Source organism: Talpa europaea (genome assembly GCF_964194135.1).
Source record: "Talpa europaea genome assembly, chromosome: 14".
In the NCBI taxonomy this organism is placed as follows: Eukaryota; Metazoa; Chordata; class Mammalia; order Eulipotyphla; family Talpidae; genus Talpa; species Talpa europaea.
The window spans coordinates 35621899-35641102 of NC_140082.1; the positions used below are offsets into that span (position 1 = coordinate 35621899).

General features: G+C 40.2%; 2 protein-coding genes across 2 annotated transcripts; one reads left to right on the forward strand and one right to left on the reverse strand.

Moving 5' to 3' along the window:
• Positions 1-374: 374 nt before the first annotated feature.
• Positions 375-9359, forward strand: TUBAL3 (tubulin alpha like 3; the record flags this gene model as incomplete). The annotated part of the gene is made up of 4 exons (XM_084254022.1): positions 375-530; positions 1943-2186; positions 6690-6842; positions 8416-9359. 4 exons carry the CDS (start codon positions 375-377, stop codon positions 9357-9359), a joined length of 1497 nt encoding a protein of 498 aa, XP_084110148.1.
• Positions 9360-18318: 8959 nt separating this feature from the next.
• Positions 18319-18937, reverse strand: UCN3 (urocortin 3; the record flags this gene model as incomplete). The annotated part of the gene is made up of 1 exon (XM_084253105.1): positions 18319-18937. One exon carries the CDS (start codon positions 18935-18937, stop codon positions 18437-18439), a length of 501 nt encoding a protein of 166 aa, XP_084109231.1. The 3' UTR covers positions 18319-18436.
• Between the last annotated feature and the right edge of the window lie 267 nt (positions 18938-19204).

A 19204-nucleotide genomic window follows, 5' to 3' on the forward strand; every position in this document is an offset into this window, starting at 1 on the left:
GGAACAGGCAGACTGATGAAATACACTGCTGAGGGGAGCAGCAGGTATGAGAGGAGAGGTCTGCAGCGCCAGGTGGGACCCTCACTGCAGAGGCTGTGAGGCGCTGTAGAGGCTGCGGACAGCTTCACAGTGCCGCGCTCAACCACCTGCACCACCAGGGAAGGCCCTAGGAATCAAGTTTTGATCTGATTTTAGTAGCTAATGTACTGAGATCATATTAAACCTAATAGGAGGGGAGAGGATTGAAGCTGTTTATGATGGAATGTGTTTTGTTATTTTAATGTGCTAGATAGAGGTTAGACTATTTGCTGGTACTAAGTGAAGTGCTTTCTAAATTGATTTTTTAATTTTTGACATGAGGGACTGAGAGCTGCATGGAGAAGAAACAGGAGGGAAGTTGTATTCAAGCAGTGAACTTGATTGCCCAGAAAGCAAAGAGGTCTCTGTTATGTCTTCTGAATGTGGGAGCCAAAGTGCAAGTGTTTGTGATGCACTCTGAGCAGGAGCAGAGTCCAAGTCAGATTGCAGGGGTGTGACTAGTTCATTCTTTCTCTTTCTCTCTCTGTTCCTCCCAGGAGTTGTCTGTATGGACTCCAGGCCAATTATTGATAAGGTTTCCCTAGCCTTCTTGCACTTGGAAAAGTGCAGCCTTGGGGCTGGCAGGGCTACCTCACAACTTATCACACCAACAATTTGAAGGGCTCTGGTGTTGCAGAAAACAGGCTCCTCTTCCTGTAAGACCTGTTCCATGACTACACAATAGTACAATCAGTGATTGTTGTTTCTTTAGATTTTTAAGGTTTAACTTCTGTCCCTTATTTAGATAACTGGGTCTCTGTGTCTGTTTAAATAAAAAAAAAATATTTGCCTTAAAAAAGTGAGTGGTGATTTAAAGTAGGGTAGGAGAGTAGAGATTGATGAGAATGAAGGAAAACAGTAAAGCTTAAATAAAAAAAATCACTACCCTGATAAAGCTAGTTAATATTTTGATGCATTTTAAAAAGATTTTTATGCTTATTTAAAAATATATTTACATCATACTTTAATATAATTATACAACTTACATACTTTTTACTTAGTATTTTATCATAAACATCTCCCATGCCATAATTTTTTTTTGTAAATATTGAATGGTTGCATTGAATGTCCAACAATGGGTGAATTGTTTACTATACTAGTTCGTGGCTCTTCATTCCTATGAATAATAATGCTGTGAACACCATCGTGTCTAAATTTTTGCCTTTGGATTATTTCATTCTTTTGTAATTTGCTTATATCATTTACATATGTATCTTGTGGATGACTCAGGTATTTTTTAGTAGATACATATTCAATATTTCTATTAGTTATGATATAGAAGTTTTACATTCTGGACTTGTTAAATCTGTTTCATGTTTTCTTGGCAAATTTTCCATTCCTTTTAAGCTTAGTATGGCCTTCCTTAATTACAGCCTACATGAATAGTGAATGTAAAATTTCAATATATAAGGCAACTTCTTTAACTTATTTGCAATGGATTTTAATACATGACAAGGTTATACATTGATTTTGCTTTTATTCCTTTCGAACAACTAGCTAGTTTTTTTTTTTCTGGGTGAGTAAACCAATTTTATATACATATACAATATATGTAACTATATAGTATGTACAAATGCAGATTGTATAAGAATATATGTATATATAGATATCTCAAATTGCCTAACACACAAGAGGTATTTAACATACACTGCTGCAAGAAACCCTTTAATGGAATTGGAGTCCTTGGTTCAATTATCCTTGAAGTTTAACTATATACTGGTTTTTGGTTTCTATGAGACAATTTTAATTATCCTTATAATCAGTTTCTCTTGTTGGCTTGTGCTGGCTTGGTTTCTGTCCAGAGTGCTGAGCTCATGTTGTCTAAGAAGGCTCCTCAGCTCTGACATACTGTGGCTTTTTTCAGAGGGAGTGCCTTTCCATTCACATTGGCCAAGCTGGTGTCCAGATTGGGGATGCTTGTTGGGAACTCTATTGCCTGGAACATGGAATCCAGCCAGATGGCATCATTCTTGACAGTAGAGTGGATCCATTGGGAAATGTAAAACAGGATCATGTGAAGGCGTCTTTTGATACGTTCTTCTATGAGACAAGAGCTGGGAAGCAGGTGCCCAGAGCACTCTTCATGGACCTGGAGCCAACTGTTATAGGTAACATGAATTTTATACTCCAGGGTACTTGAAACAAATATCAAGTATCAGTGGGTAGGATAAGCAAATTATTTATTTAATTTATTTAAACAGTCTCATATGGGCCTTTTTCAAACGTAGAGGGTCACTCAATGGCCATTTCAGATGATCAACATGACAGGTATATCCAAAGTGAAGATGAGCTGGCCTTCTTTTACTGTGTGGTGAAATGAATTAAAACCTTTGAAACATTTTTTTCACACACACCAAATACAATAGACATTGTATCTTTTCTTGGCTTTGAAAGCCAATTGCTAGAAGCTTATGACAAAGAATCTCAAAAATTGGCATTAGCTACCTGCTTAAGAGTAGAATATTTGAAAATGACTCCAAAGAAGCAAGGAACCAAATCTACTCATTGTGTGGAAAATCAGTATCATTTTATGATTATAACTGACAGATTTTATAGTATATAATGTAAAAATACTGGAAATGAAGCTAGAGAAATGATATAGAGAGAAGGGGTGATACTGATTTGAGAAAAAAAGTAGAGAGCAGGATGGGTTTGGGTTTAATACCATATATCAGTTATTTATTGCTATGTAATAAATTACCATCTAAAGTTATGATCTAAAAAAAGTAATGATCATTATTTTGTCCATGAATCTATAATGTGAGCAGGGCTCAGAGGGGACAGCTCACTCTGTGTCACATGGTATCAGCTAGAAGCCCAAATAGAACCTGGGGGCTCCACTTTGAAAGTGAAAAGCTTACTTGCTTAGCTAGCAAGTGGGTGTGGTTGTTGGCTGGGAGCCTGGGCTGAAGTGTGGGTGACATGTGCCTTTCTGTGGGCTGGTTAGATTGCCTTATAACATGGCAGCTGGGTTCCAAGAGCAAAAATCCCAGATAACAAAGCACAAGTCCATGGCATTTTTATAACCTTCCCTGAGAAGAAATCACATAACATTAGTTCAACTGTTATTAGTGGGTTGGGACAATTGCAAAGATCCACTCACGGAGAAGATATAGAGTCCACCTTTTTGAGGCAGAAATAAGGAGAGTCTAAAAGCACATATGGGAGGGAAATATTGTGGTAGCCATCTTTGGAAAATCCAGTCTGTACAGACTGGTTTGAAATTTTTTTCTTTATCACAAAGAAGGGAAATCAAGTAGCCAACTGATGGAGAAAGTAGAGTGATGTCAAAATGAAAAAAAAAAAAAGATAGCAGCTTTTATTAAAAGGGGGACATTGAGAATTGTCAAGGCCAGGATACGTCAATATTGAATATACAGATTCAATATTTCTTTTTTTTTTTCAGATTCAATATTTCTTTGCTAGATGTTGTAAAAGAATTAAAAGTAAGGAGGTATTGATGACTTTAAGAACAGGTGAGATTAGTGTGGAGGCTGAGAGATAATTGCATTGTATTCTGACCTGATATAAGAGCAATGAATATTCTAGAGATTAATAGGAGGTGCCACCAGATGTTACTGATTCAATAATGAGATTGATTAGCAAAATAGGAATTCCAGAGTGAGACCTATTTTTGTGGAAATAAATTTAGTTCAGTTGTGGGCATGACACATTTAAAAGTGTCAGTAGAGTGATTCTAGTTGAAAAAATGGATATATAGTTGTTCAGCGAAAAGTCAGAGTTAAAGAGTTATCAACAGATGTGATATTCAAAGATAGTGGGTGATGATCCAGACCAAATCAGTCTTAGTGGTTTTAGAATGAAGAAAATGCATTTTTGGTTGTGTTTTTTCAAGAATTCCACTGAGAATATTTTTAGACAGAGCAAGGAGAGAAGCGGAGGAACGGTTATGTTACAGATGGGCAGGAAAGACTGCAGTTTGTGCTTCTCCTTCTCCCTCTTTCTTCTTTGAAGGAGAGGACAGAAGAAGTGGCAACAATAAGGGTTTATTCAGGAAATGGGGTAATGAGGGTGGTTTGTAAGAACAAGAAGAAAGGAGAAGTTTAGAGTACTCATTTTGAAAAATAGGCTTGAGGGTCAAAGTGAAGAAAGAAGAGGCTGCTGAGCATGGGTTTGAAGGGAACCAGAGAGCAAAGTTCCTGCTTGTCTTGATCTACTGTACTGGATGTTGAGGTCATTCATGTTGCACGCAAGGAGGGGGCAGGGTAAGGATGGACTCTGAGCTGGCAAGGAGTCCATCACTCTGATCATTAGCCAGGCTGCCTGCAGAGACAAATGAAAATGCTGTGGAGGGAGGAGGGGTGGGGAAAAGGAAAGGCTGAGAGAGTCAAAGTTGTAAGAGGGGAGAATTGAACATAATTCAGTCAACATTTCGGTTAGGGAGTGGAAATATAAAGTTAAATATATGCTGATGCCTGCCCTTCTACTCTCTTAGTTTGGGCTCTTTAGTCAAAATACTGTAAACTGTTGGCTAAACGATAGAAATTTATTTCTTACATTTCAGGAGGCTGGAAGTCCAAAATCAGGGTGGCAACATAGTGAGTACTCTCTGCCTGATTTGCTGATAGCCATCTTCTGGCTGTGCCCTCATGTGGTAGCGAGATTATCTCTCTAGTGGACTAATTCTATTCATGAAAGCTCTACCCTCTTGAACTAATTACCTTCCAAATCTCCCACCTCCAAATACCATTATATTGGGAACTGGAGCCTCAACAGATGAATTTTGTGAATAATTAGTCAGTTCAAAGCTGCTATTATTTATTACTTGAGGAACTACATAGATACTTTGCTTTAGTCCTTTCAGCAACTCTATCAGGAAATATTATTGTCATTCTCAGCTTATAGATGAAGATACTGAGTCTCAGGGAGTTATGAAACTTTCCTAAGATAGTTGAATTATTGAGGACAGAACTGGGTTTGAGCCACTGGGTTTGCTGTCTTATAAAAGCCATTCTCTTTTACCAGGGAAGCAGCAAAACATAGTGGAGAAGAAAATGTAAACAGTTATAGCAACACTGAAAAATGTATTATATTGAACCACATAAAATTACCAATGAATGACCTTTCTTAAACTTAAAAATGTCAATTTCATATGAGTCAACCTAATAATAAATAGAAATTTCTGCAAGTTGCAGAGGTATCACCAAGGAAGGGATGACTAACTGGAACCATCAAATATCTTCCCACAAATGGCCAGCACTTGCAAGTTCACAGAGGTTTGGTAGAACATACAAATTTAACAGGAGCCAGAGGCTAAAACTTAGGTGTGTGTGTTTGGTAGAACATGCAAATTTAACAGGAGCCAGAGGCTAAAACTTAGGTGTGTGTGCAGAAGAGCAATGGAGATAAGACTGGGAAAAGAGTTCAGAGGAGTCATAGGTCTTATTGGGGGAAGTTGTCATAGGGCATTAAGTTGTCATTTAATCCTCATGGTAACTCAGTGGAGTCAGTCTTATTATTGTCCTTATTTGTGAGGTAAAACAATTGAGACTCAGATAGTCTAAGTCACTACTCTAGAGCTAAGTGAGGAAGGCAAGTTATAAACCAGGAAAGTGGTTCTTGAATGAGGCTATTAACTACTATGGGCTGGGATGCTGTGCCCACTGTAACCATGGCAACATTTCCCAGGCCTATTTACAGCAAATGTCACTGTGTAACTCTTCAGGAATCATGCTCTTTGGGTGGAGTTGTGGGACAGGCTGTGTTTTGATATTTCTCATGCTTCTCAGGGTTTTGAAAGGCAATGAACCCCAGCAAAGGTTGCTGTTGTCTACACAGAAAACTGCATCTGAGTCATGTGGGCATTTGAGTTTGCCTCACCTTTGTTAAGTCTTTTTTAAAGCACAAAAATAGTAATATATATTGCTAAGGTATGCTTTCCTAGCACATAGCTGCTATTTGAGGGTAGAAATACTTGTCTAAAATTTTCCAAGTGCCACACTCCATGTACCATGTTGAATGGTGTCTCCCAAAAAGTCTACATCAGCCTGGAACTCCAGAATATGACTTTGTCTGGAAATATGTCTTTGCGAATGTATTTATATAAGAGTGGGTCTTACTAGGTTAGGGTAGGTCTAAATCCAATGATCTAAGTTCTCTTAAGAAGAGAAAACACATAGACAGAGACAAAGGACAATGCATGATGGAACCAGAGATTGGGGTGATCCAGCTATTAGCTAGGCAACTCCAAGAATTGTCAGTAGTCACAAGAAGCTAGGAGAGAGGCCCAGAACAATCTCCCCCTCAAAAGCTCCAGTAGAACCCAAGCCTGCCAACACCCTGATTTTGGGCTTCTGGTCTCCCAAACTGTTAGAAAATAAATTTCTCATGTTTTAATTCACCAGGTTCTAATTTATTTGATTTGTATTGGTAACCCTAAGAAATTAACAAAGGGTGTAGGACAGAAACTATGCTTTCAGTCTTTATGTAAATAATTGTACCTTTTCCTGGACTTAGGAAGATAGTTAAGATTTATTACTTTACCACAATATTAGGGAAAAGAATTGGGGTAAGAGTCCTTGGCTGTGTGAAGATGTACAGAGTGTAGCCACTGAGTGGGATAGATGCCCTGACCTGCTTTCCTTCTGCAGATGGAATTCGAACCGGCAAGTATCGAGAACTCTTCCACCCTGAGCAGCTTGTGAGCGGAAAGGAAGACGCTGCCAACAACTATGCCCGAGGTCATTACTCTGTGGGCTCAGAGATCATCGACCTTGTATTAGAGAGGATCCGGAAGCTGGCAAGTGACCTCCTTCTCCATAATTCCTGCAGACACCTCCCAATTGTCATCAGCACTGCCCACTACCATCACCACCTGCCTCCTTTCTTAGAGCTAAGATGTGTCCTGCCGTTGGCTTCAGTTACACTGGGTTTTGTAGGAAGGGTGAAAGATGCTGCAACTGTGTAACCCCTATCTACTCCTTAAAAAATTTATTTTCCTCAGCTTTACTGCAATATTAATTGGCATAAACACAGTATAAATTTAAGGCATGCAACTTGATGATTTAATGTCCATATGAGTTATGAAATGTTTACCTCTATAAGTTTAGTTAGCACATCCATCACCTCACAAAATGATCTCGTTTTATTATTTTGGTGATGAGAACACTTAAGGTCTGCTCTTTAGAAAATATTAAGTATATGATACAGTATTTTTTTAAGATTTATTTATTTATGCATACGAGAGCTGGGGTACAGGCCAGAGGTGTGGGGGGTGAGAGGGTTCACCAGAGACAGAGTGGGGAACAGAACAGGCAGATTGACCAAAGTACAGTGCTGAGGGGAGCAGCAGGCAAGGCAGGAGAAGTCTGCTGCGCCGTGTGGGTAGCACCCTGGCCAGGAATTGAACTCGTGCTGCAGTGGCTGTGGACAGATTCATAGGTTGCTTCTTAATCCTTGCGCCACCAGGGAGGCCCGTATATGATACAGTATTAACTATCACAATCATTAGATCCCTGGAAGTTTTTCATCTTGTAACTGGAAATTTTAATCCTTTAACATATTTCCCTCACCCTTCCACCCCCAGGTCCTGGCAACTATCAATAGTATTCTGTTTCTAAGAGTTCCCCTTTTCTGATTCTACAAATAAGTAAAGTCAAGGAGTATTTGTCTTTCTGTGTCTGAATTATCTCACTTAGCGTAATGCCCTCAAGATTTATCCACATTCTTGCATATGATTTCCTTCTTTTTAAAGAATAGCCCCATCCTTCTGCTTAGGCAAAGGTTTGTCTCCTTATCAGAGACTTCCAAAAACACTCCAAACCTGGTCATTTTCCATGGTAACCACTCTCTGTAAATTAACAGGGGTTAAGCCCTGCCTGGAGATTACTCTGTTTACTGAGAGTTAAGTCTGCAAGTAGCTGCCTCTAGAGAACCTTTGTCTAGTAAATGTTCTGGTATTAGGCATAGTCACTGGATAATGAATGCCTTTTACACCAGCACAGTCGATGGAGGTAAGGGGGATAATGCACTTTATCTACTGGTTGGGGGTATTTTGCTTCGATATTTTGCTAGTCTTTTTCCTTTTTTTCTTTGTGATCGATAATGAACTTGCCTTAGATCACATACAGATAAATTCATGGAGGGCAGGAAAGATAGTTGAATATTTATGCTTTGCTTATAGTAAAGCTCTAAAGCACTTCCCCCATTCCAGAAGTAACCAGTATGATTCAAAGTAAGAAGTTTGTTGTAGACTCAGTAATGGCAAGCCAGTCACTTCTGAGAGCTTTGTTTGTTTTTGGGAATTGTATCCCACCATGATCTCTGTTTCTGGACTTATGGCTGAGTTCTCATGTCTCACTTACTTTCCCCAGGCAGAACAGTGCCATGGGCTTCAAGGATTCTTGATTTTCCGAAGCTTTGGAGGAGGTACTGGATCAGGATTTACATCTCTCCTAATGGAACGGCTCTCAGTAGAATATAGCAGGAAGACTAAATTGGAGTTCTCTGTCTATCCGGCTCCCAGAATTGCCACTGCTGTAGTAGAACCTTACAACTCCATCCTCACCACCCATTCCACCATAGAGAACTCAGACTGTGTCTTCATGGTGGACAACGAGGCCATCTATGACATATGCCATCATAAACTTGATGTTGAACGTCCCTCTTACAGCAGCATTAACAGGCTGATAGGTCAGGTGATATCTTCCATTACTGCTTCTCTCAGGTTTGAAGGACCCTTAAATGTGGATCTCATTGAATTCCAGACCAACCTAGTACCTTATCCGAGAATACATTTCCCCATGACAGCCTTTGCCCCCATCATCTCTTCTGAGAAGGCCTACTATGAGGATTTCTCTGTGTCAGACATCACTGCTGCTTGCTTTGAATCCACCAACCAGCTGGTCAAGTGCAATCCTCGACTCGGGAAGTACATGGCCTGCTGCCTGCTGTACAGAGGAGATGTAGTTCCTAAAGATGTGAATGCAGCAATTGCAACCATGAAGTCAAAGAACTCTGTTCAGTTTGTAGACTGGTGTCCAACTGGTTTCAAGGTGGGCATCAGCAGGCAAGCGCCCACAGTAGTGCCTGGAGGGGAGATGGCCAAGGTCCAGCGGGCAGTCTGTATGCTGAGCAACACCACAGCAATTGTGGAAGCCTGGGCCCACCTGAACCACAAGTTTGACCTCATGTATGCCAAGAGGGCATTTCTACATTGGTATCTTAGAGAAGGCATGGAAGATGGGGAGTTCTCAGAGGCCAGGGAAGATTTGGCAGTTCTGGAGAAGGATTATGAGGAAGTGGGCAAAGTTTCTGATTAAATATGAGTGGTGAAAATGGATGTTAAAGTGTCATACTTTCTTTTCAGGACCTTATACATTTAGTGGGTAGAGTTTTCTTGATTATGTAACAGGGTGGTCCCCAGGAAAGGGGGAGGTTCCAGGTTCCCTGCCCCACCCAAAAGGAGGGTGGAGCTGAGCAGGGAGGAGAAGAAGCTGGAGAGGAGACTGAGGAAGGAAGGAAGCAGGATGGAGCCAGAAGGAGATCTGGAGGAGGCACATGGACCGAGAGACGTGTGAAGAAACTGCGCTTCCCTTTTGGTCGTGGACTGGGTGACACAGATGTGGGTGAGACCTGTGGGGAGGTGACAATGGCAGTTTTTGTCTTGATTTTGATTTTGCCCTTTACCTTATAAACTTGTCTGGTTGTTTCTGATCCTTTTCTGTGGGTCCCCACTGGAAGATGCTTTAGCCTTGTGACAGGCTTTGGGGCCATGCTCTCGGCCAATCCCATTTGGATGGAGTTTTACCCACGAGGGTACGGGTAACTTTGGGTGCTTGATTTAGAAATTATATTCTTTGCCTTTCTTGTATTGTTTACTAATTGTATTAAAGTTCTTTTTTGTTAAAGTCTCATATGTTTTGTGTTGCTGTGGCGGATGGCAGAACCTATTTAGAGCAGGCAGGTTTGTGGGGTTTGGTGTGCCCTTCTCCTTGTCCTGTAACAATTAGAAGATAAAGGAAAGCAAATCAAATAAGGCCATAGATTCCACTCTAAACCAAATGGGTTGATAATCACAAGGGACAGTCTCTTCGTGTAAGTCAGCACTGCAACCTGGGAATCTTCTAAGGTTTGGAAGTGACTGTGAGCTACTGGATCGTGTTGATATCGCAATTGTCAGGCCTAGTCTCCCAACCCGGAACTGATCCCAGGCTGCAGGGCAGCGCTGAGTCCCAGTCACTAGACCCCCATGGGTTGGTGTCTCACGAAGCCGCAGCAGGAACTTCGCAGATGCACAGGCAAGCAAGCGAGAAGAGGCAGGTTTGTTTAGAGAAAGAAAAAGTTTATTGAGGAGAAAAAGAGCAGAAATAAAGTGGGACTCCCAGGCCAGGGAACCAGGCCTGGGAGGGGCAAGGAAGCCAAAGTGGAGTTGTGTCTCAGGGAATATATACCTTCTTTCCCTGATTATTCTAAAGCTCCACCAGTCTCTTTGTGATTGGTTAGTTCTCGGCTGTCTCACTTAATTTGTTACTGAGTGGGGGATCTTCACATTTCTTATTTAACAGGTTTGTCTTTTCCCGTTTGTTATGCTTATCGCTTTATTTTTATGGCCTAGTCCTCTGGGTGAGTATTTCTACATTGAAGTTAAACAGCTGCCCTTCTAAGTTGTCCATAAATTAAACCACTCTCCATTTCTTTAGTCTCTACCTCCCTTTACCACCTGAAGGAAACCAGGACTAGCATTAACAATGTTGTCCTTGGTTCTGGGATGTTTGTTTTTCCTAGTGGAATTGGTTACTTTTCCTGGGTTGTCCTTATTTCTGAAGCCTCCCTAAATTCTTCAAAGGTCCCCTCCTGCACTGTCCCTAAAACTGCATAATTCCTAGCTTGCCCTGTGTCTCAGTGTGAATCTTTTGCCTTGTTTAGTTTTACCAGGAAAGATGCCTGGCTTTATTCTTGTGTTTTTTCAACCAAGAGACTATGAACCCGTAAAATTTATACTTTCTCTTTCCTATATTTAAAGAGGAAAACATACGTACTAATTATTAGTGCTCTTCCCCCTGGGGATATATTTTGTACAGTAATTAAATGAGTATTCAGTGTGATTTTTTTCCCCCTTTCTTTCAAATGTGGACCTTAATGTCTTGGTTTGCTTTTTTTTTTTTTTTTAGTATTTATTATTTATGCATACAAGAGCTGGAGTACAGGCTAGAGATGTGGGTGGTGGGAGGGGGTGAGAGGATCCACCAGAGACAGAGTGGGGAACAGAACAGGCAGACTGGCTGAAATACACTGCTGAGGGGAGCAACGGGAAAGACAGGAGAGGTCTGCCTCACCATGTGGGTTTCTCCCTGGCCACCCAGGGATCGAACTCATGCTGCAGAGGCTGTGGACTGCTTCATAGTGCAGTGCCTAACCCCTTGCGCCACCAGGGAGGCCCTCGGTTTGCGTTTTATACAAAAAAACAGTGGAACAATTTGGGGTTACCTGTATACTTAATGGAATTAATTTTTGGTACTAAACTGTCCCATCTGCAGACAAGTTATAATTTTACAATGGGCTAAAATGCTGTAAATGCTTTATAACCACTAGTCAGATTTAAAAAAAAAAAGTTTAGTCTAATTAATGATTGAATTAAGGTGAACTAGCTACTGCTCTCTTGGGCTATGGTGTTACCCTTGATCAGGTAGCTCATTTTCAGGTACTCTTCCTATAATGTTTAACTTCAGTTTTATTCCTCCAGTTATTCTCTTCTTGGTCTCAACATGGTTAGAGCTGGTGTGTTATTTTTGTTCTTTTCTTATTTTTCTTTTAAACTGTGACTTCTAAGAAAACAGACTTTTTTTTAATCTTTGTGCTTCTAGCATCTGACACAGTGTCATGAATATAATGGATAGTGAGTGATGGATTTTGAAGTTATGATGCTACTTCTGAGGGATCTGGGAAAGATATTAAGATATTTATTTTATATCAGATGGTCTCACTCATAGCAGGAATCTAGAAAACTTAAATAAGGGACCAGGAAAAAGAATAACTATAAGAAAGAAAATATCAAAATCAACAAACAACTATGAACCAGAGACACTCTATGGGGAGTGGAGGGCAGGGAAAGGAGGGATTGGGGTCAAAATAAGGGGGTTGTAATTGTATGGGGAATATAAAAATAAAATTTAAATTTAAAAAAATTTAAAAAAGATTTATTTTAACTGTCTCTTATTACTATCATTTCTTATTTTGTACTTCTGAACTTCTGCATTATAAATGAAGGAGCAAGGGAATTTGAAACTTATCAAAAAATAGAAAGTAAGCTATGACAGAGGCTATGTTTTATAACAGTAATTAAGGAGAGGAAGTGACATTAGGTCTTAGTCTAAGTTTCATCTTCAAAACTATCTGTTGACTTTGGCCAACTCCCTTAATGTTCTTGATTTCAGATTTAATGCTGGGGTTGAGAGGAAATGATATTTCCTTAAAGAGTGAGGTCACATGAGATAATCATTTAAATAAATATGATGACTGTAAACATAATTTAAATGTGATCTTGAGGCAACTGTGGAAGACATAGAATAGGTATCCAAACATTTACTTAATTGAAAAGCACAAGGAGATGACATTGTTGCCTATTATTTTATTGAAATTACATACACCTGACCCTAATTTCTTTTATGTCTCTCAATCTCTCTTTTTAAATTATTCTGTCTTCATATATCCCCTTTACTAAGGAAAAATACTCTCATTTCCAAGACCATCTATTATTTTTATACCTTCTCCCTTTATTCTTCTAGAAAACCTTGCTCCTTTAATCTCTCTAGAATATTCTATCTATATTCTATTTCTCCATTGATTTTTTTCTTCCCTACTTATATATCTAAGTCTCCCACCCCAGGACTTATGGATATTTGAAATATGTAAGATCTCTTACTATCTTGAAAACAAAGTAGTTATATACTCATTAACAAAAATTTTGTCCTTATCCATTTTATTGGGCGTTTACTGACCATTTAAATTTTGTCTTTACAAGTGTTGTTTCTCTCTTCAGACACTGGAGGTCACTAGTGAAATGCCTCAGTAACTGTTCAGTTGTTGGGGCGTGTGTGGCACTTTTGCATCATCATACACACCCCCCCCCCAGAACAGACCACTTAGATAAGGTTTTTCTTTTTAAAAATTAATAACCTACTAAAATTAAGTCAAGGCCTGATTGTTTATTGAACTTTTAAGTTCAACATGTGAATTTTATTATTTCTAACTCTAGCAAATTTAAATAATTAATCCTTAAGATAGTATATATGAATATTTGGTCCCCTTGGCAATCTTAAACCTTCTTAACTATTTTAAATTGCTTTTATAAATTTAATACATTTTCCTTTAAAGATTTCAACAAATTTTCTCAAGTACCTCAGTGGTTCTATTAAAATCTAATAAAGTATAAACATGGTGTATCCAAACCATCTATCATTAGTTTTACTTAAGATCCCATGTGTAAATTATTTACTCAATTTATGTATTTTCAAATTAGAATTATAAGGCTGAATATGATTCTGTTAGGATAAATACTGTTAAATATTCCAAATACTACACTTTAAATGCTGAGTATGCACAGATTCTTTATCACAGAACTTTAAAACATCCTACTTAATTTGCTCTTTCAGCACCTGTGACTGAGCATCATCTTGTTCTACTCACTATTCTGACCCCCTAACCAAGCACAATAATTCTTGCCCTCTTTAAATTCATAACATAAAGCAGGTAGGGACAAAGGCAAGAAACATAATAATTACATCACAGTGCATGTTAACAGGTGGCCGATGGGGACTTTGATGAGAAAGAAGTATTTGACAAGGACTTGAAGGAAGTCACAAAGGAGAATGCAGATATCTGGAGGAAGTCTACCTGGCAAAAGGAACAAGCAAGGGAGATTTAGGAAGAGTGGTCATTGAGGAAGAAGGGGAGCAGTATGTTGTCTTGAAAGTGTAGCTGGAAAAAAGTTTATCATGGCCACTATTTCAGATGATGCTTGCTGGTCATGAGGGATGGGGACTATGACTGGAACACTGAATTTAGCAACATGGAGATCTTAGCTGACCTTGAAGGGCAGTTCAGTGGAATGAGAAGAATGGAAACCTGACTAAAGTGGGTTTAATGCTTTGAAGAGGAAGTGCAGAGAAACAGTTTAAAGAATTTTGCCATGAAAGGGGGCAGAGAAACGGGCTACTGTCTGGAAGGTGTGGTGGGTCAGCAGTGTTTTTTTTTTTTAAATATACAGAAGTCTGGTTTCTAATGGGCTTGTACACTGATGTGAATGATTCGGTGGAGGGTTGACAGTGATAATACGGCAGAAGAAAGACAGTTGTTGGATCAATGTCTCAAGTAAGCAAATGGGGATGAGAATTTAGTGCATGACACAAAGTTTGCCCTTCACTAGGCACTTGAATAGTTTGTCTAACTCAGAACAGAAGGCAGAGTAGGGAGATAGGTGGTTTTGCTTTTGTTTTTCTTAGTGAAATAGAAAGCAAAGATACCAGCTGAGATTGGACAGGGGAATGCATTGATATGTTGAAAGTTTGAGGAGAGATGAAAATCTAGGACAGCAAGAGAGGGATGGTATACAGAAATGTGATACATTGCCCAACCGTATAAAAAAAAAAAAACATGTAAGGAAGGAGTCTTTAGGATTTTAGATTGAGATCAATATCAAACTGTGTGTATGTGTGTATGTTTGTGTGTGTGTATATGTGTGTTTTAAGTTGTGGTACGCTTCAGGGTACAGGGGAAGAACAGAGAGTGTTTGAATTTATCAAGGCTTAATTTCAGACAAAGCAAAAGTGGAACAAGGAAATTACAGATGTATACAGGGAACACTTAAAAAGATTGACCATTAGAATAAGAGTGAAGGGAAGTTATAAGCAGGGGTTAGGGAGTATACAAAGGAAGAAGGATCAATGGATTATTGGTCTCAGTGGGGCTGAAAGGTTGTTGGTGTTCCATCTTTGAAGGATAGGAGGGGTGGTTAGAAAGTTTATAATTTGTAACGACCTAGTCTAGAGTATGGTACTGGGAGTGTGGCTGAAAGAGGAGGGGAACAGATCACGAAGCAGAGGAGCTTAAGGAACTGAATTCCAGGATGTGCTGAATAGGTGGTCTATGAGTATGTTGAAACCAAGTGTTATGGAGGGGCAGTGTTAGAGAGACAAGAAAAAATGATCAAGAAAGGAGGTGGGTGGACTAGGTGTTGGTAAATCACAACAATGGTGGTGGGACAGTGACCGTGAGTCAATCTAAGACATGAGGTTCAGTTGGGGGATGATGGCTTCAAGAGAAAGAAGGGGTAATTCTGGACCGAGACTAAATATGCTTTAAGGAAGCCGGGTTACATCCTACGAGATTGGTGTTACCTTCCCACAGTTATTTGTTTTGTCTGTCTTTGTCCTCTCAGCATGCTGAAGCTTCTAGGTGACATTGACCAGGCTGTGACCTGGTCTTTGTGACAGTGGTGGAGTATGCAATAGTCCATAATAGGAACTTCATTAATGAAAGAAAGCAGTGTTCATAAAATACTTAGATTTGAGTCATGTTTACTGAATTTCCAACTCAGATTACATCTGTAATTCTTTCGAAGGTAGTCAGCTACACCATTTGATTAGATTTTGCATTTCTTTTGACTCCTAATATATGGAGATGTCTTTCTAGTTTAATACTACATACTTTCGAACTTGCCCTCCATTTCTTGGAATTATATAAATATCAGATTGAAAAATCACTCAGCTTGCCCTCATTATTTGTTAGAGTTCCTATTCTATTATTCTATTCTATTGTCCTGAAGTAGATACCTTTGTTTACTGGCAGTATTGTTTTCAGGAATTCTTTTTTTTTTTTTTTTAAAGATTTTATTTTATTTATACAAGAGCCAGGGTACAGGCCAGATGTACAGGAGGGTGAGAGGGATTCACCAGAGACAGAGCGGGAAACAGAACAGGCAGACTGACTGAAATACACTGCTGAGGGGAGCAGCAGGTGAGACAGGAGAGGTCTACTCGCCATGTGGGTTGCTCCGAGACCAGCAGGGATGGAACCAGCACTGCAGAGGCTGTGGACAGCTTCACAGAGCTGCACTCAACCGCCTGGGCCACAAGTGAGGCCCGTTTTCAGGATTTCTTGTCTCCTTAGAGGAGGTTCAGATCAGTGTGTGAATCTAGGACCTTGACATCACACAGCAGAGCACTGGCCTTTCCTGTCAGTGGTAGTTTGACAAGCCCACCCTAGTTACCTTAATTATATACTTACACTCACATTTAAATCATCTGTTAGGCTTTGAAAGCATTCTCAGTAACCAGACTCACTGCTGGAGACATAATCTTTGCAAATCTGAGTTTCTATTGCTGCTCTTGAAGCAGCTTCCGCATCCGGGGCTTAGTGGGGCTCAGGCAGAACCTGAGAGACAGTGATATATGGCTGGTATTTTTATGCTTTGTGCATATGAATGGGGCAGTTCTGCATGGAGGGATGAGTTGAGGTTTTGTGATCATAATGATTTGACTCTGTCACCTAATAGCCCGGAGAACTTAGACATTTTCTTTCAATTCTAGATCTCAATCTCCCTGTCTTCAAAGTGGAAAAAATCATGGCTCCCTTAAAATACTCATGAAAACTAAATATGATACTGTTCATAAAGCTGGTTTCCTGACCTGAGCTTCCAGGGAAGTTAGAGGATCTCCTTAGAAATGCATTGTGTGTAGAAGACCTAGATTCACATGCAGGGGTCTGAGTCTCAGACAAAGATTCTTTCTCTACATGTGGGCCTGTTAAGAGATGGGGCGATTTTCATTTCATTTTTAACATTTTTCTAAATGTAAAGCTTCATTTTTTCTAATAATGACAGCCAGAAAAGGATTGCTGAGTTAAAGATAAAGTGAATTTGTAATTTTGATGAGTATTTCCAAAAGGTCTCTATAGAATTTACACTCCGACTAGCTGGCAATGGAGGTGGAAAGCCTTTCACCCCATGGGTGGAGTATGGGCCAAATTTATGAATTTTGCTAGCATAATATGTTAGAAATTATACAAAAATACAGTTTTAATTTGTTATCTTAAGGGTGAAATTTGGCATTCTTTTATACATTTAAGGTTAATGTGTGTGTGTGTGTGTGTGAGAGAGAGAGAGAGAGAGACAATGTACACTCATGTTCTTGCTTATTTTTCTTTTAGGTTCTTTTTCTTTTCAATGTTTAGTAGCTCGTTATACATTTGATCAATAAACTATCATTTATATGAATGACAAACACTTTTCCAAATTTTTCTTTTGACTTTGTTTTTGGCGGAGTGCTGGTATTAGTTGATGGTATGTATGTGTGTGCTTTATTTATGACTAATTTTGTCTGTTTATGACTTATCATCATAAGTGGGTGGAACCATGGTCCCTCTTCTGGAAATCTGAACCTTAGGACTTGCTACCAGAAGGCATCAGGGTTCTTACTGATGTCCATTTTTATTGAATTTCTACTCACATTAAACCTTCTAATCTCTCAATCTCTCTCTATATGTATATATGCATGTACATTTACATGAATTGCTATCAATTTGCAGTCCATCATTTATGTATTTGCTGCTGGTATTTGCTCTTTGAGGAGTTCAGAATCTCCAAGGGGTTAACTGAAAGCTCCCTCCCTTTCCCACACAGTTCAGGTGTCCAGTTCTGTAGTAGATCCTGGGTAGTGCCTGTGGGTGGAACAAAGCCATGCTAATGGTCCTGGACTGCCAGCTTGGCTTTTCTCAAGATCTTTCTTATCCCTTCTAATACCTCCCAGAACCATCCCTGTTCTGGGAGAGAGTGGGAATTGATTTAGCAGCAACCCCCCCCCCCACCTGCCTGCCTTTTCAGAATTCAGAGGTGTAGAAGTAGTTGGCTGAAGGAAGAGGAATGGAAACAAGCCAGGGGTTCAAGAAGCCACTGGTTTAATAGGGGCAATAGGGCATGGAGGTGTCTCTTGGCAGGAATTTGCACAATGTGTTACCTCATCTCTATGCCTAGGTTGGGGTTGTTGTATGGGGAAGAGAGACCCCTCCTACCTCTTAGGTATGGGGTCATCAGGGAAAAGCATGGGGAGCAGGAATGCGTGATTTTGACTCTGGTGATGGGGAAGGAGAAAGAAGACACAGAATATAGGGAGAGACACTAAGGGCCTCGTTTCTATGAAGGCTGAACAATACTGCATTCTGTGTATACATACTGAGGAGAGAAGTTGGGCTAGAGGTGAGAAGGGATCAGTGGCATTTAGCAAAGAAGCAGACTGTAACCTTCAAAATACAAACCAGCTGGACGGGAAAACCCCGAGTTTCCCCTCACCCTCCACCCCTGACTTCCGTTCTTGACATGCTGCCTCCTGCCCAGACCATGCTTCTATTTCTTCCGTCCAATCTGTGCCATCAAGTGGGCATTGGCAGCTGCCTTGGCCCGCAAGTTCTTGGCTTTGGCGATGTTAAAGAGAATATTCATGATGTTGGTGGGGACATCGAGGGACAGAGTGAACTTGGTGTGTCTGTCACTCTTGGCCTTGTCCTTGTACAGCCTGCCCCTGGCCTGCACTTGGGACAGATGTTTATACCGGCTGCCTGCAGCTACACTACCACCCCCAGAGCCAGAGAAGGTCCTTTTCTCCTTGTCTGTCTCCTCTTCCTTCTCTTCCTCCTCTCCCAAAGATGAGTCTTGGCTGGGCAGGTAGAGGAAACTCCTCTTGCTCAGCAGTGGTGCATCCTCCAGCTGGCTCTTCTTGGCCTGAGACAGGGCTGTATTGATGCAACTGAAGATAGACTCAGCTTTGTAGAACTTATGGGAGTGGCCTGTCCTGGGGGCCCCCAGGAGCAACAGCAGAAGCAGGAGGAAGCGGACTGGCATCAACATCTCTCCCTATAGTAGAAAAGAAAGGTGGGGGAGATAAGAGAGGGCTGAGAAGGCCGTGGGGTTTAAAAACTAATAGGCTGTTGTTAATGTTCTACCACAAACGTTCTCAAAGTCTGGCCCTGGACTGGCAGCATTGGTATCATCTGGAAACTTCTTGGACATGCAAATAATTCTCAGTTGCTTCAGAACTAATAAATCAAAAAGTCTGAGGCTAGCAATCTGTGTTTTAACAAATCTACAGATGATTCTGATGGTACTAGTATTTGT